Source organism: Acyrthosiphon pisum, chromosome A1 (assembly GCF_005508785.2).
Source record: "Acyrthosiphon pisum isolate AL4f chromosome A1, pea_aphid_22Mar2018_4r6ur, whole genome shotgun sequence".
NCBI lineage: Eukaryota > Metazoa > Arthropoda > Insecta > Hemiptera > Aphididae > Acyrthosiphon > Acyrthosiphon pisum.
Genome location: NC_042494.1, coordinates 55849195 through 55867004, shown reverse-complemented (window position 1 = coordinate 55867004; position 17810 = coordinate 55849195). Strand labels below are relative to the sequence as shown.

The window sequence follows — 17810 nt, the reverse complement described above, 5'->3', positions numbered from 1 at the left end:
CAGAAAATGTTATTAATTAAAAGTTTGATAATAGGTCAATTCACCCTATTGCCATCAAAACCAACAGCACACTATTGAGAATAGTGAACGACAATTTGCTATGTCGTGCTTGTGTAAGACGGAGACAACACATACGGGTGTAGCGTCCTCTTAATGTATTGGCTTTATTTGCATGTCACCGGTCAATATAATAATCATGCCAGATAAGCTTATCGATGGACTGAGCATCCAAAAAAATAGAAAACAGGATTTTGTATTATAAGTTATAACTATTTTTTTTGTTTGTCGTATTAAACACGGGATTGTCGTTAGTATGAATTTATAATAAATGCTATTAGGTACTATACAATTTGTGTTAATTCTTATTTCACCTTGATCCACACTAAACTCAACAAGTTAGAGGATTTTAACATTGTATATTATATTCGTATTTATTGAGTGTACCTATTATTATATATTTCACCCCCCCCCCCCCCTATCAAAATTCCTAAATACGCCACTGATGTATTACCTACCGGCTACCACTTTATAAAATGCCCGTATTAGATAAACATGGATTAATTCTCGAAACATTGCAAGAAATGGACGACGCATACCATTCTCCAATAAACTATTTCTAAGATAGCTATTATTAATCTATTTTAATTTTTGCTTTGTAAACAAGGCAATTGTCGTAGAATCATTTATTTCACGTTTGTATTTCGTTACTGAACGACGGCGGCGGCTAGAACTCGGCTAGAAGTACAGTTCATATTTCTTCAATAAAATAGACAATATCTATTACGTATGTAAGTACCAAATAAATATATAATACATTAGTAAATAATAATAATAATAATAGCTCATTGATCTGATGTGAGCCATAACTCGTATGGAATATATTATTTTTAATAATAATAATGGCAAAACATCAATGTAATTTGCGCAGCGTCAACTGGCCGACAACATTAGTGTTCATATAATTATATAGGACCATGTTTACCTACGTTACGTACCTATTTATTTTCTGTCCAGAGATTAGCGAGTGATATGGATGATTGTTGTCATAATGTCAATATGTCATATTTCTATTTTCTACAATTTAAAAGATTCTCTGTTACCACAAGAAATTTTAGATAATTAGATGAACTTTATAAAAAAAAAAAGACGATTAGATTTTGTACTTTAAAATTATAAAATATAATCGTGTTAAAATTAACCCATGAAGTTTAAGAAATACCTATTAAAATATAATAAAACAACTAGGTTTATTTTCTTTTCTAACAATTAGATCATGTCAGATTATGAAAGAATTATTGGACACCGGCCCACCCCACCAAATAAAAAAATTGAAAATACGCCACTGAATATATTTATCAGATAATAATCATATTTCTGTTACTACTCCTTAGCCAAACGGGCATTTTACTTTAGAGTCAGAAGTCAGAAGGGTTATAAATTCTCTTCGCTTATTTAACCCGTCGCTCACCTCGTTAGAATTTTGAGAACCACTTATTTATTTATTACTTGATTAATCTGATACTCTTTATACCCTCAATCGACACGACATGTTTAAATATACTTTTGCAAATATAATAATTTTATAAATAGTTCTATAAATAGTTTCTATAGATATCGACATGCAAATATGCAATAAATTGAGCGTTGCACTCACTCAATAGATCGACCTAATACTTTTTCGTAAACTCAGACCTATTTTTAAGGAGCACACAATATTCATATGCATACTGTATAATAACCAGCAAAATATTCCAGACCACTAGGGCCAAGTTGAATGATAATGATCATATTATTCATAAACAATTATAAATTAAATTTTAGTGGTTAAAAATTTATAATTAAGAAAAATTGTGAGAACATTTTTTTGTAAAAGATTAAAATATAAACAATTTATGTTCATTATATAATAAAATGATGAAAAACAACGAGGTGAGCGCAGCGTTCACTCAATACCAATTGCGGGACTTTGCATAGCGATACCAATGACGGGTTAATATATAATAATAATGTACATGAGTACGAATTATTAATCAATTATAATTTCCATAAACAATTTTTATAATGATGTAACTAACACAAAATATAATACACTTGTTACCTTATTAAATATTAATAGTATTGTACAAATTCAAAATTTCAAAGGAAACATTTATAATACAATAATTATTAGTTACCTAATAAACTTGTTTTGGAACTATATATTCAATCATTATCTTTAATTAGTTTTACAGTAATATTAATAAATAAAATACATGTGGAATCAATACAAGTAGTTAAAAATATGCTTAAATTATATAACAATATTTCATGTACTTAGTTCAATAAGGTGAAAATTTATCATTTTTATCTCTTTTCTTATTTATTTGTTTTTTATTGTTAATACTTCCTAATAGTTCTTTGAGGCCAGTCAATGCTCCTAAAGCCCCTAAACCATTTGGATTTGACAATAATGTTGCCAAAGTTTCAGTCGTTGTTTTTGCATCTGCTGTAAAATTAGATGGAAATTCTTCATCATAATCCACTGATTCTCCAGATGATTTATTATACTGATCAACACTGTCAACAAACCAATAAACACATTATTGAATCTTATAAAATATTAAATTATTACCAACCTTAAGTTAATTAATGTTTTAGCCACATTAACAGCATCAGCTTGTCCACTAATTGTGATAGCTCTTTCCATTTTTCCAGAAGCCTCGTGCTCTTCAGTATTTGAAATTCTTATCATGGCCCCACTTATTCTTCTGTATATACATAATATATAATAATTATAATATCTATTTTATTTTTAATTGGGACTGCACCTAAGATAACATAATTTTTAATTTTGTATTTGAAAACATAAAATTTGGGCCGGAAGTATATAATAATAAGATGCATGCCAGGTCATTTCAAACTTGTGTGGGTACTTACGTGTTATCTCGACTACCCAAGTATTTCCAAGACTACCTGTGAGAACACCCGTGTTATCTCGATTATCCAAATATTTCCAAGACTACCTGTTAGATTCTATTTAAAAATGTACATTCCCGCGTTGTAATCTGTATCATCGTAATTGCCAATTTAATTTTGTTTTCGATGTACAATTTACTATCCACGTATCTTGCCATCAGACCAGGTATTTATGTCGTCAGTCAGTCGACAGCCGTCCTTAATACGTCCGTAAGTTATTATTTACTGTATAGTACATACGCGCTACGACTAGCCAACATGATTTTTTTTAATTTGCCATCTTCAGAAAAGGAAGCTGTGCAATTTGCGTTAGCAGGCGCTAGGGAGTTTGTACTCAATTCCATGTTATTCCAAACAACTGCAGCCCCAACCCCGATATGGCTTTTGGATGCATCCGTGTATATTTTTTTGCATTTTATGTTTTGTATTATGTGGAAATATTCTTGTTTATAGATTGAAGGAGGAGTGTCTTTTTTTTTTAATATGGAGAGTTCGGTGTTTGCTACGTTGAGATTTGTCCATTAGGGAGTTAATGGAGGAGAAATAGTTAATAAATCGGAGATGACTAGATTGTTCTCCTGGAGTAGTGTTGTTAAAGTTTTAAATTTTGGATTGAAGTCGAGCGAAGGAAGAGTATTGGATTATATTATATTATTAATTATATAATTATAATATATTATATTATATTTTTACCAGATTTTTTTTATTATTATAATTTATAACATATTACCTATGTCCTATATTGTTTATTATAACTTTATTATAACTTGTGGTAACTAAATTGAGGTAGTCGAGATAACATGGTTGATGATAATAGGTAGTCTTGGAAATATTTTGGTAGTCGATATAACATGGTTGTGCACCCAAGGTAGTAGAGATAACGTGTAAGTACCCTTGTGTGTGTACAATGTGTTGGTGGTGTAAGCAGTTCGGTCAGTAGTTGTCAGAATAAACAGTTAAACATGTATTAGATCTATGATGAATCATGTATGTATGCAAGCACACCCGCAGAATAAAATCCCACCCAAGGCAAGATAAAAATTACTTAGTATCTAATATTCGTTATAGTGATATTTATGTATATGTATATATAGTTCTAGTACATGTAATTAAAAATACCAGGGGGAGGCTATGGCCTCATAGAGGCCTATACTCTATTCTAAAAAAGTTTGGAAACACTGTGGAGCCTCGGAACAGTAGGACCACTGTAAATGGCCAGTAGTTGGCACACTGATGGCAGCCAACGGGGTTTTTTTCCAAACTTATTTGGAATAGAGTATAGATGCAAGCAAAAACAGTATGGTTGGAGGAGTTTTTAGTGGCAATATAACCCGTAAATTTCTCTACGCGATTACTTAAAAATAACAAGTGCATTATAGCCCGAACAATTGTTCAATCGTATTTTTATAAAATAGAATATAAATAAAAGTAGTGTACTTAAAAAAAATACCTAATTTCAGCAATTTTTGTTCCTCCTTTACCTATAATACACCCAATTATGTCATTGGGAATAGCCATCTCATGTGTAATATGCTGTTGTGAAGTTTTTGAACTGACACCACCACCTCGCAACTGGCTACCCGCTAATGCAGCAAGCACTAAAACAATAATTAAATTAAACATTATGTAATAATTACCAAGGTTGGAATATAAAAACAATTTAAAATACCTGATGGATCTAATCCAGAACCGGCAATTAAATTTGGGGCGATACTTGCAATAGTATTTAATGCTGCATTTGAAGCTGTTTGCTGTGAAATAAATTTATGTAACATAATCTTAAACAGATTGCAAATTGGCCATTTTTAAGAATTTAAAATAGACAATTTTCAAATTGTATGTACGCGTGTTTTGTAAATGTGTATGTAGCGCTCCCGGACTTGCACATAAAAATCACTGCCATGGCGTTCCACTCATGAACGGTAAACAGTTTATGCTCATTTGTATGTACTTTTTGTCAATCCTACCAATGGACCTGATAACACAATAAGACTTCTGAAGACTGATTTGAATTTGTTAATATGTCTACTTGAGATCGATCTGGCTATATTTTAAGATATTTAATTTAAAACTTTAAAAAAAGTGGCCTGATCGATCTCAAGTAGACATGTTAACAAATTCAAATCAGTTTTCAGAAGTCTCATCGCGTTATCTGGTCCATCGGTATGATTGACAAAATATTGGTACATTTTGGTAGAAATAATTGTCTGTTTGCATCCCCTTAATTCATCAACTATATTATATTTACATCACCAACTGCTGGAATTGCTAATGATCCTTGAAGAGTATAGGCTTGGCCTCCACAAAGTACTACAGGCCCTGGTTGTGACACAAAAGGTCTGTAAGCAACTGTAGGCCCTCTTCCTGGTGTCTAACATAATAGCGGACATTTAGATTATCAATTAATATAAAAACAGTAATAATTATCACTCCTTTTATACATACCTCTAACATTACAATACATATTTGATGAATTGCCTCGGTGATAGCTTCTGCAGTACCACTAATACTAACTGTTCTTTCTGTAGAATTTTGTAATAGGTCTGATGCTACATTTACCATAGCTCCACTAGCTTCTCGTATTTCTCTAATTTTTACACCTCCTTTTCCAATTAATGATCCACATTGAGAGGCAGGTACAATAAGTTTTATTGTCGTAGAATTATTACTCGATGGTTTTCGACTATTTTGAAGGTGTGTAGGGGAATTCTGTAAATATTGTAAATAATAAAATCATTTAATTAAAGAAGTTTTATATTCTCATTATCTGACTATAATTTTAATAATAACAAAAAATATGATATTATTATTTATTTCAATAAATCAAATGAAAAATTCTAAAAACTATTTTTGAGATGACTCTTATATTGCAGACTTTGCAGACTTCGATATAACTGCATACAGAAAATTAGTTTCTATTATATTTCTTTAAGTCAAAAACAAACATAATACTAAATAAACGAAAATATAAGGTTGATAGCTACAATACTTTCAACATTTTCTTTATATTCAAAACTTCCAGACATTGAAAATTGTTCAAAAGATATAAGTTAAGTAAATTATGAACATTGTATTTATTCACTTGCAAATTACAAAAATATAAAAACCATACTGAACTGTATATATGAATATAAAAAGAGTAACCCATATATATATGTGTATGCAATTTACAATTTCCAAACACAGTAAATAAATAATAGTAATGCTGCCGTTGTTAAATTTATTAAGTGTTGTAATTAAAATTTAAAATGTATACCTATAATAAATGAATAAAACTAATATGAATGGTAAGAGTTATTATCTTTGTAGAGAATATATCTATTTAATTTTTATGTTAACACAAGACAACAAGTAAAATATATTATATCCATTACTTAATAAATGTATTGAATTAGTTTACCTGCTCTAAAATTTTTGTAATTAATGCAAATGCTTTTTGTATTATATTGATGTTCCCAGTGACAGTCACTATTCGCTCTGGGGTTGAGCTATCAGTGATAGTAATTGTTGCTTCAGACTATTTATGAAATAAAATAGAATAAATTACATAATTAATTAATTAAATATATTTTTGTCATGTATTAGTAGATAATAATAATCTTATATAATAAGACGCTAATAACGGTATAAGATCCGCTGGTATAATACTAAAATGGTATTTGCTGACTTGTTATATATTATTCTGTTAATATATATTTAAAAATGTGTAATAGCATTGGTGTAAATAGGGATACCCCACATCAAGTCTATATTATTAAGTAAGTACTAAATAAATATAATTTATGTACATTATGTATTTTTGAATTTATTTTTTTAGAAACTCAAATAAATAAATTACTCAAAATTATCATACGGATAATATGTGCTAGTATTTTTCCGTTTACATAAATGAAATAAACTGTAAATTAAACCCAATAAATGTAATTGAAAAAAAAAATTAATTTAAGTAATAATTTGTATTTTTATCTCAATAACTAGTGTTGAAGGGGAGAGCGGAATGATGAGCTACACTCCATATTTTTTTAAACCAATATTAAGAAGGACTTGGGTCAGTTCTCCCAAAAAGTTGGCCTATTTGCATTTTACACCTATGGTATACTGATGTACTGCATAAACACTTATGTATAATTACTTGGTTTCTAAGATCTCTAACAACTTCTCCATATTCTCCAATAAGTGGAAGGATTTCCTAAAACAATTGATATAAATACAATTAATGAATTGTTAAAGATGTTTTAAGTTACATTACAAAACATCTAATAAATCAGTATTGGCCACTTAAAAATGATTGATCCACTAAATTTTAGTAAACCATTAAATTCGTCATTTTTTTTATACAATTTAGTAATAGACTTAGGTATAACTAGTATTATATAATATTTTATATATAGTATAGGGTGTCATATAAAATTGTTTTATTTAATGTTTTACTAAAATTGAATGAACTTAACCATTAGCTCATTATTGATTTATTTAATGTTTAGTGGTTGCTTACGTAACCCAGCATTAGTCTATGGAAAATTCCACAAAAATGTATAACAATGTATAGCCAAAATTACTGATAATATAAATTCATATATTTGTACCTTTCCCATTAGTATTCTAATGGTTAACACAACATCAGAATAATGTCCATCTGCAGGATCATAATCTAGCCCTTCGTGTGCAGCCATTCTTAACAAAATATAAATTAATTAACTATATATAAATTATAATATGGAAAACAAAGATGTTCCTTTTAGAATGGGTTATTATGAGTTAATTTAAATTAATTTGAAATTTCAATCTCACATTTTCTTTATTATTTTATTTTAAAAATTAGTTTCTAAAAATTAAAAATGATAAAGCGTTATCACTTATCAGTTATAATCTCTTATCATTTCACCTCTTTTGTGACCACCACGATTAAAGATGTGGGGACTGTGGTAGCACTGGCCGGCGAAATATACTTCGACACCATCATTTTGACACACACTCTCATTCAAACTTTTATTTTTATATATATTTATATATTTTTCATTCTCGTTGTTACTTTTTTTAAGTTTACTACTTATTGTAATTTACAAATCGTTATTTTAATAAATTGTCTTTTAATAAAAATAATTAATAGTACAAAAGGTTGTAATATTTGTATAATACCAAGTTTATCAACCCGTACAAAGATATCCAACTGCCCGATGCCCGAGAAAATGTATCTTGTGATACCACTGATACCATGGATTTGAGCTATTGTGGTATCACAATGGTAACATGGTATTGAATATTAGTTGATAGTCGATAGATAATCATAAATAAATAAATAAATAAATAATAATATTATGATATTACAGTGATACACCACTGTATTATAAGTTTCAATTTCCTATTACACTGCCACACTAGTCACCACCACTGTGGTACGGTCCACGAATTGAGATTGGTAGGATTTATATAATGGTGCACTTTATAACAATTTTAAGTTAGGTATAACTATTTTAGGTTATAACTTAAAGTATAAACTATAATAGCTATTTATGAATAGACTGTTAGATCCTGTGCACCTGTACTATAAGTTAATTAATAATATTTTTTCGTATTACATTTGTAGCATAATAGAAGTGTATTATTTTATATTTTTAAAAACGAACGGACTTAAATAAATTAGTTTCCTCTTCAGAAATATGTAGACCGTGTGGCCTAATGGATAAGGCGTCGGACTTCGGATCCGAAGATTGCAGGTTCGAGTCCTGTCACGGTCGAAAATTTATTTTGCAATTTTTTCACGCCAATTTGTATTTAATTTCCAAAGCAAAATATAAAATTTAAATACTATTTAGTATTTTTACAAACCATTAAGCATTGTTTTGATTAATATGAATTTTTTTTCAGAGGTGTAAAAACATTGATCTCAAAGTTGAATCAAATTAGACCTAAACATTTATATTATGTTCAATTTGGCCTATCTATATAATATTATTATATAAAAATGAATGTTTGTCCGTCTGTCCACTATGCATTTCTAAACCATTCATCCAATTGAGATGGAATTTAGTACAGAGATAGACAAGACCTTGGGAAAGTAGATGGGCTACATTTTGTCGGGATAGCTATAAATTCAAATATAATATAATTTACACTGAAAATGACATTGCTTCAGCGTGTTACGCCCAAAAAGAGTTAAACAATCGCAATTATTTTCCAGGCAACGCCGAGTAATTCAGTTATTAGTATATGATAAAGTAGGAAACAATTTATTTTTAAATAGTAAAATGTATATAAAACACTAGCTGATCCCGTGCACTTCGTTACCCGTTAAATGTACCAACCCTATTTGACTCAAACTTTTTTCAATTCGTTATTTAATATTCTTTGTATGGTGTTCAAAATGTATCTTAACTTTTCCGTTTCCCGGAATAAAAATTCTGATTCGCAGCAGTATATTATCAGGTAGGTAATCTACCTACTGTATCTATAGATCATGGACCCCGTGCTGTTTGCACGTAGGTGTATGATTTAACTCTAAAGTATCAAAGTTATACCAAGTTTGTCGTATTTCACCTATGGTGGATTAATATAATCAATTAATACAAAATCCTAAACTAACATACTACTAATATCAAATGAATAAAAAAAAACCAAATTTAGTATGTCTTCTTCCCAGAGGTTTAATCTACACACAAAAATTAATTTATATAATATATATATATATTGACAAAAAATAATAATACAAATCATCAAACATGCCTGATTAACCAATAGCAACCAATATATAATACACTGTTACGCCACTGTTGTATTTTTTAAATCCAGATTTCCTATTTTTCCGGTGGGTTTTCCTAAAATTTTCTTTTGTAAAAACCTTCTCCTGGTAATTACGATCATCTTAAAAACAATTTGATAATTCATAACAGATAAACATAATGGGTCATATTCGTGCAGTATCGTACATGACACACGTATCTCGCACATCCCAATGATATATATCAAAATCGGTTGAGTATTTCGGAATATATATAGATTGTAATATGGATTAATTATCGAGTTTTATTTCTCGGAAACCTTGGAACAATAATTCATACCGGGCGAGACACTTTTCGACCAAAAACGTACCCTTCCCTTTTCGGCCGATTCACTTTTCGACCAAAAAGTTATTATTAAAAAATAATTATAAGCCTTCATGTAGAAAAAATTATTTTCGTTAGTTATTTTTAAATATAGTAGTAGGTTACAAATAAATAATGATAATAATTACATATAAGTCTTTATGTTATACTTATAAAAAAATATTAAAAAATATATAAGTTGTATAAAAATACTAAAATGTATAAATGAATACGTAATAATATTTAAAAAAATTATTTTTGTTGTCAATAAAATATAGAAAACTATGATAATAATTACAATTCCTGTCATAATTCATTTTTTTTTACTCACTTTTGTTAGCACTGTTTAGGATGGGTTGCTGGTTCACCACTTTTTAAAGTAGTTATTTGAAACCAACTTAACAAAATCATTGTGTATTATATTAAACTTTTTTTTTGGTCGAAAAGTGAATCGGCCGAAAAGGGAAGGGTACGTTTTTGGTTGAAACGGCCATGCACTTCATAACTATACCCGGCTGACGATAAAACACACACAAAAGAAAAAAGGTCAGGTTACAGGTAGCTGGAAACCTACTATCGCGGTCGGTCATGGGAATATCCAAAATACACCATGCAAATAAGCATGTACATTTAAATTTAATATTAAAAAAATTAATTCTGAACATTTTCATACTCACTCACCTTTTAAACCTTCTCTGGACTTCCATATATAATTTAAGACCAAAATGAGCTAAATCGGTCCAGCCGTTCTTGAGTTTTGCGAGACTAACAAACAGCATTAGATTTTTATGTATATAGATTATAACCATGATTAACGATTATTATAATATAATATTATTATATTACTATATGGTGTCGTGAACAACTGCAGTACATACTGCATTTAATTAAAAAAACCAATTCTAAAAGAATATAACCATTTTTAGGATAGGTAATATTGTACGAATTTATTATTGCTCTTCATAACTTGTCCAGTTATGCAATACAGGTATTAATTCTTGCATCAATATTTGCGAATTGTCGATTAAATACCACCGCATACTGCCATATAATGCTCAACTAGAATCTAGGCCCTAGCCACTGTTAATCGTTAATATTATCATCGTTATAGACTTATAGTAGGTAGCTCTTTTTAACAAAAGTTGTGAAGTATTAATTGAATATTGATATGATATTGTATTATTGTAGATACCTACTATAAAATATCATACATACATAGTACGTACCTATTGGTTGTTGGTCTATTACCTACATATTTTAATATTCACACATAATTTTCTTCATTGTTTTTTGAATAAAATAGTTAATCGGGAAAAGTGAATCTATACATTTTAGCTGATGTTAGATCACATTATATAGATAGGTGTTAAATTGCTGGTGGGACTCAGTCCTCCTAGTTCCTACCCCGTATTGCGCTTATGAGGCGCGCCCCTTTAACAAATTCTTCAAACGGTGTGCTGGTATGTTTAGTCATTGAAACATAATCAAAATAATTTCTCCTCCGTTAAAATTAATTTTCGAAAATGTATGATTTTATATTTTTTAGTATTTATAATTTATAAGTACCTATATATTATATTTTAGTTAAATAAAAAAATATTGGTAAAAAAAATTGGCCTGATAAGCCTGACAAATTATTAATTATTACATAATACTACACGTTTTGTGCAATGTATTTAAAGTCATGAGGGAAGCGTAATTTATGTTCCTATTGATAATTTTTTTATTATATTATATATGTATCTAAGCATTAAAAAAAACTATTTATCTTTAATGATTGCCAATGGAGCCCTAATTCTTAAGAGAAATATGTTTATTCCTTATAATATTGTTTAGTTATATTTAATTTTATTGATTTATAATATATTTGTATAACTTTTAATTTTAAAAACCTGTGAAATTAAATCCTAAGAAATAAAAACATAATAATTTATACGCCTACCTATATTTGTAGGTACTTATTTAATTAAATGTAATAAATATAATATTATATTATATGTTGGCACTAGGCATTATGATTTGATATAATATGGATAGTTTTGCTACCTGTAGGCTACCTTATTAACAAAAGCAAATAATATTTCGTGAACAATTTGTCGGTTCAATGGTTTAACAAATTAATGAACAAGTATGGAAAAAATTACATAGAACGCTCAAAATATAATATGTAGATGTAGATTGTAGGTACAGTGTAGTACATGGTAGTACTGTACCCTTGTAAGTTGCAATTCTGTGACGCTTTAACAGTTTAACTCCTGATCGGTTGATCATATAAAATCCTAACAAGTTTTAAATATTGTAATCAATTTAAAATGGTTATGTATTCGTATAATTATATAGGTAGGTATTTATTTTCAGTACAAATGAACAGAAAACATTTAAAATAAATGTTTTTTTTTTCAGTTAGAACATTCAGTTTAGGTATACTTTATACTTTAAGTAAATAATGTAATATAAAAAATATTGAGAAAATATTAATAATATATATAATAAATACAATATATCATTATTATTTTAAGGGTAGTCCATAAGTTTCTCATATAACACCCTCGTGTTAAATATATCGGTTTCCACCCAATTTTCCATAGACCGTGTGGCCTAATGGATAAGGCGTCGGACTTCGAATCCGAAGATTGCAGGTTCGAGTCCTGTCACGGTCGAAAAATTTTTTTACTGCCAATTGTAATTTTTAGTTATTTTATATTTCATATTAAAAAAACATTGTCCACAATATACAAAATACTATCTACATTCTTTATTAATATTTTAGAATTAAAACTAAGTTGTTTTTGGTTAATATTTCAAAAATGCTTTTTTTTATATTGAATTACTGAATACATTGTAGTGCTTGACCAGATTTTTTTGTAGGAATACTCTAAAAGATAAGTATCATGTATAAAGGAATATTTTTATACATTATCAATATTTATTTACCTGTTTGGTCATTTTACCAAGTTATTGAATTTATGCCTTAACAAACATTATATAAAGTTAAAGATCAAGTATAGATAGGTATAACGAAAATAAAATAAGATATATGTTACTGTTTTTTTGTTAAGTTACCTATAACATTTTACTAATTCTTTTCAACTTAGAGAATTCAAATTTTAGATTCTGAGTGGAGCTCATCATGTATTGATTTTACAATGTGTGTTTTAACATAAATATCTTTTTGAGCTAGATACACGATAAAATGTTTCTGACCGTAATTTCTTAAGGTTTTCATTGTTATGGTTACGTCTTATTAAAACGTATACTTATATGAGTTATGATTCATAGATTTTGATTGCAGAGGAAAAATATCGAGTAGCGTGCTATGGTTATTTAACATAAATATGCACAGGTATGGCTAGGGCGCTTGCCCCCCCTCCCCAATGTGAATATTAGCCCCCTCAGAATTATTTGTATTTCATGCATAGGTTATAGTGTTTTTTTTTTATTATTATGAATTGTTTTTGCAGCCCTCCAATATATTTGATCACCCTATGTAAATATGTATTTTTGGGATGGGTACAAATATTTTATTTTTCTAACACTTTGTTTATCCCTAAAATAAGAAACGAAAAAAATTTAAAAGTTACACGATCCCCACTATAGGTCGGGATACCTATATATTCAATTAAATATTAATGGTTAGTTATTATTACATATATTTAAGATTAATATTTAATTCATTGAAATTTTCAAAATAATAGAAAAATTTTTTTTATGAAAAATGGGAATTTTTAAGCAAAACCAGTATTTGGCAAATCAATTTGTTTTTTTGGTAGAATTCAAAAACAAAAACCTATAGGACCTAGATTCTTGAAATTGTACACCAAATGTGTGTATAAAGATTTTCTATATAGGTATAAATAATAAAATTTAGGAATATTTTGATACTTTTTATGCTATAACCTATATTTTTACCTATAAGTTATATAACCTATTTGAAAACATTTTAACTTTAAAATTTTAGATCCTGGACGGAGCGATGAATGTTTTGATTTTACAATGATGTGTTTTTTTTTAATTGTGTCTGTTTACTCGATAAGTATAGTTGAAATAATGCTTCGGTTTTCAACTGCAGTATCTTGTTTGATAGGAAAGTGAATCTAGTTTGTGCATTGCGCCGGGAAAAACAAAAAAAAAAAAAGGTGGGTAAGTGGATGTCGCTCTGCTGTACAGTAGGTTACAAGTGGGTCACTGTATAATGGATAGTATTAAATTTGAATTCAATGATATAATATCACTGTATAAGAAAAACGATTCTGAGCGGAGATGGTTTGTCAGTCTAGGTATTAGACATACCTATTATAGGTATACTTATCTATAGTATTAAAAAAAAATTGCCCTATAATAGGTATCAATAATAAATTCCAAATTAATCATATCACAATATCCATTAGGTAACGCGTTATACATCAACAACAAACCGTGGTACTATCATAGATATATAATAGTATACTTTAGAAGTTTCAAGTACCCACAAATAATATTATACAATCAAAACAAAATAACTAAAATAGTAATTCCAGGTTTTTTAATATGTACTTTTGTTCAAATTTGAACTTAAAATGACTATAAAAATAAACTGTGCTTATGTATTTTTTAGAATTTTTGGTAACAGAATTAAATATTTACGTGGAATATTTTTTAAAATTTTCAATCCTTAGATATAAAAGTTGAACATTTTATAAATTTTTAACTACAAAATAATTATTCAATTTTAAAGTTGATAAATTTTGTCAAAATTTCAACTTCAAATGCTTATAAAAGATAATTGTACCTATGTATATATGTATATTTTTCAACTGCTATTGTAACAATGTATAGATAAAACTTTATTGATATTTATAGAAAAAAAAACTAAAAAAATTTAAAACTTACAATGTCCGTAAACAGCTCAAAAAGAGTCAAATTATTTTCAAAATTTTATCGTATATATAAAATGCTAACATAAACATTCAGTGAAATTTTCAAGTTTCTACAGTCATTCGTTTTTTAATTACAACAAAATAAGACAATCGTTACGTAAGAAATCGAGTAAATACCAAATGTTGTAAAAATATGAATTTAAAACGCTCATAAAAATTTAATTTGAGTTTCTTAGACATTTTTTTTTTGATAAAGGTAGATTATCCTATAAGGAATCTTGTATTACATTTTAAAATCTTAGTTCTAAAAAGAAAAATTTTTACGAATTATTAACTAAAAATAATTTGCTAATTTTCGTGATTTTTACATATTTTGTCAATTTTTGAACTTTAAATGCTAATAAAAAAAAAACTGCGACTAAGGATTTTTAATATTTTTCAAATCTCATTGTAACAATATAGTAGGAGCCTTGTATTAAATTTTCAAGTATTTTTACTCAACAAATAAAGTTTTATTGACATTCATAGAAAAAAAAGCTAATTAAATTGGAAACTGAAATTATCCGTAAACAGCTCAAACAAACCAAAATATTTTGAAAATTTTATCATGAAAATATCGGTAGAAAATGGAAACATAAACAACCAGTGAAAATGTCATGTATTTACAGTCATTCGTTTTAAAGTTACACCAAAAACCAAAAAAAATTTTCTCGAAAACAGATTTTGAGTATTCCCGTTTTTCCTTAATTTTTCTTTTGTTTTTCACGGCGCTTTTGAAAACTATTGGAAAATTTTACTTTTGACCCCTCAAAGTATCAACTAGATTCACTTTCCTATCAGAAAAGATACTGTTGAAGAAAATTGAAGCACTTTTTCTGTCCTAAAAGGTGATGACAGACACAAAAAAAAAAAAATTAAAAAATTAAAAAAAAAAAAAAACACACATCATTGTAAAATCAATACATTCATCGTTCCACTCAGAATCTAAAAGTGTTACTGAGGTAATTAATTAAATGATTAAAATTATTTTTAATTATTAATTATTTTAGATACAAATTCAAGTTAAATTTTCTTTAAATATACCGTTGGTAGGACTATAGTAATTATGACAGGGGGGGGCTACAACCGAAGTTGGGGGAGGCTTATTAGGGACTTTTTTTAATTGCATATAAATCCGGGCTCTACATTTATTTAATAACCATAAAATCGTGTTCGTTTAATGATAACGTCTTTATAATATTATTACCCGTGTATAAGAGAATTTAAAACGCGGTTGTAAGGTACTCTGATTCGATTTTAGCTTGTCTTACTACAGCATTAATCTATAGTGTCGGTTTTTGGGTTTTTTTTCAATAAGGTTCCAAAATTTGAGCAGGCCTATTTTTTTTTCCATTGTCAGGCAACTTGTATATTCTATGTAATGAATTAAATTATTAAAGAAACTGGAATTTGAAAATATAGCTTTTATCACGTATGCATACCAATAATATTATTATTATTATAATTATTAACATTATAATATTGATGTATAGGTATGATAGTTATGAGTTAAAAATTTGCGAACAGTAATTCTATTTTGTTATTATACCTATTTCAAAGAGCTGACCAATAAGTGGTCGTGGTTACAACATATTACATAATATTATGTAATTAATTACGTTTAGTAAAATATGTATTAAAAATGTTGAAAAAAATGTGCTGGAATAAAAATTAAATGAAGCTTCAAAATTTATAAAATATGTAAGTGAAAACAGTATTTGTTTAGCGTAAATAAATATTGTTTGGCAATAACAAATATTTGACGACCGTGACAGGACTCGAACCTGCAATCTTCGGATCCGAAGTCCGACGCCTTATCCATTAGGCCACACGGTCTATATGTTGTTTTGTTTAACCCTACCGGTTTTAAGGGTGTATTCAATTCAGAGTGTAACGATGAATATAATTTCTTTTAGCATTATGTGTTTTTTTAAATTCTGAACGGAGCAATGAATACGCTTATTAGCTTAAAAAAATGCGTATTTTGTTGTTTCTGAAAACACATTTATAGTAAAAAAAATGCTTCGATTTATTCAACTTTAGGATTAGGGTAGTACAAAACCTGTTCTAGATAGTACTTTGAAGTTAAAAAATAAAAATTTTTATTCAAAACCAGAATTCGATAAAATTGATTTTTTTTTATTATTATTCAAAAATAAATAATATGTATGGAAATTTTAAACCTAACCTATGAAGTATGAGTGCTATCAATGCTTCTTTCAACAAAATCTCATGACATGTTCATTAACCTTTATCACATTTTCTTATTGTGTCTAGTATGAATACAGATTGTTAATTACTTTTGAAAAAAAAAACCTATGAAAACATTTTTGTTTTTGAGTAAAACAACTTAAAATGTAACACAAGATAAGTTGTTTTTATAGCAATAAATTTAAAGAAAATACATAACAACACAATGTTTTTATGAGCGTTATAAAAGTTAAAATATTGACAAAATTCGTCAAATAATCACGGAAATGTACAAATTATTTTTAGTTTGAGTTTAATACAATTTAAAATTTTACCTTTGGCTTGAAAATGGTTTTCTTATAGTTATAGACATTTGAGGTTCCAATTTGGACGAAATCCCAAAAAATAAGTTTTTAGTTATTTTGTTGTAATTTAAATAATATTATTTAATGGCAACCGTCACTTTTCACCACTATAGTATACTTATAAGTATAGGCGTAATAGTAATTACTATACACATCGAAATTTTTTATATTTAAATTAATTTCAAACTTTTTATATTACGGACCTATTCACAACGTTCTGTGGTATATACGTATAGGTATTTATATTATATGATATAATAATTAGTAATTACTAGTCACTGCCCACTAGGCATACTTATAATAGGTATATAAACGATTAATTT

The 17810-nt window shown here is 27.9% G+C and overlaps 1 protein-coding gene and 3 non-coding genes across 4 annotated transcripts; 2 read left to right on the top strand and 2 right to left on the bottom strand.

Annotated features, from left to right (window-relative positions):
• Positions 1-2046: 2046 nt before the first annotated feature.
• LOC100168790 (poly(rC)-binding protein 3) lies at positions 2047-7798 on the bottom strand. The gene is made up of 9 exons (XM_001944782.4): positions 7542-7798; positions 7088-7144; positions 6356-6472; positions 5401-5664; positions 5204-5326; positions 4625-4706; positions 4406-4553; positions 2616-2747; positions 2047-2556 (listed from the first exon to the last, which is right to left on the bottom strand). Exons 1-9 carry the CDS (start codon positions 7626-7628, stop codon positions 2319-2321), a joined length of 1248 nt encoding a protein of 415 aa, XP_001944817.2. The 5' UTR covers positions 7629-7798; the 3' UTR covers positions 2047-2318.
• Positions 7799-8620: 822 nt separating this feature from the next.
• TRNAR-UCG lies at positions 8621-8693 on the top strand. The gene has a single exon. It is a non-coding gene; the product is annotated as a tRNA-Arg (tRNA).
• Positions 8694-12624: 3931 nt separating this feature from the next.
• Positions 12625-12697, top strand: TRNAR-UCG. The gene has a single exon. It is a non-coding gene; the product is annotated as a tRNA-Arg (tRNA).
• Positions 12698-16695: 3998 nt separating this feature from the next.
• On the bottom strand, positions 16696-16768 carry TRNAR-UCG. Its single transcript has one exon. It is a non-coding gene; the product is annotated as a tRNA-Arg (tRNA).
• Between the last annotated feature and the right edge of the window lie 1042 nt (positions 16769-17810).

Bases quoted from the DNA above. Each gene is read 5' to 3' on its own strand.
- LOC100168790 (XM_001944782.4), bottom strand. From the start codon at position 7,628: ATGGCTGCACACGAAGGGCTAGATTATGATCCTGCAGATGGACATTAT. The intron at 7,145-7,541 runs GTACAAATATAT...CAATTGTTTTAG, and splicing joins TTAGAATACTAATGGGAAAG to GAAATCCTTCCACTTATTGG. The intron at 5,665-6,355 runs GTAAACTAATTC...CAATATTTACAG, and splicing joins TTACAAAAATTTTAGAGCAG to AATTCCCCTACACACCTTCA.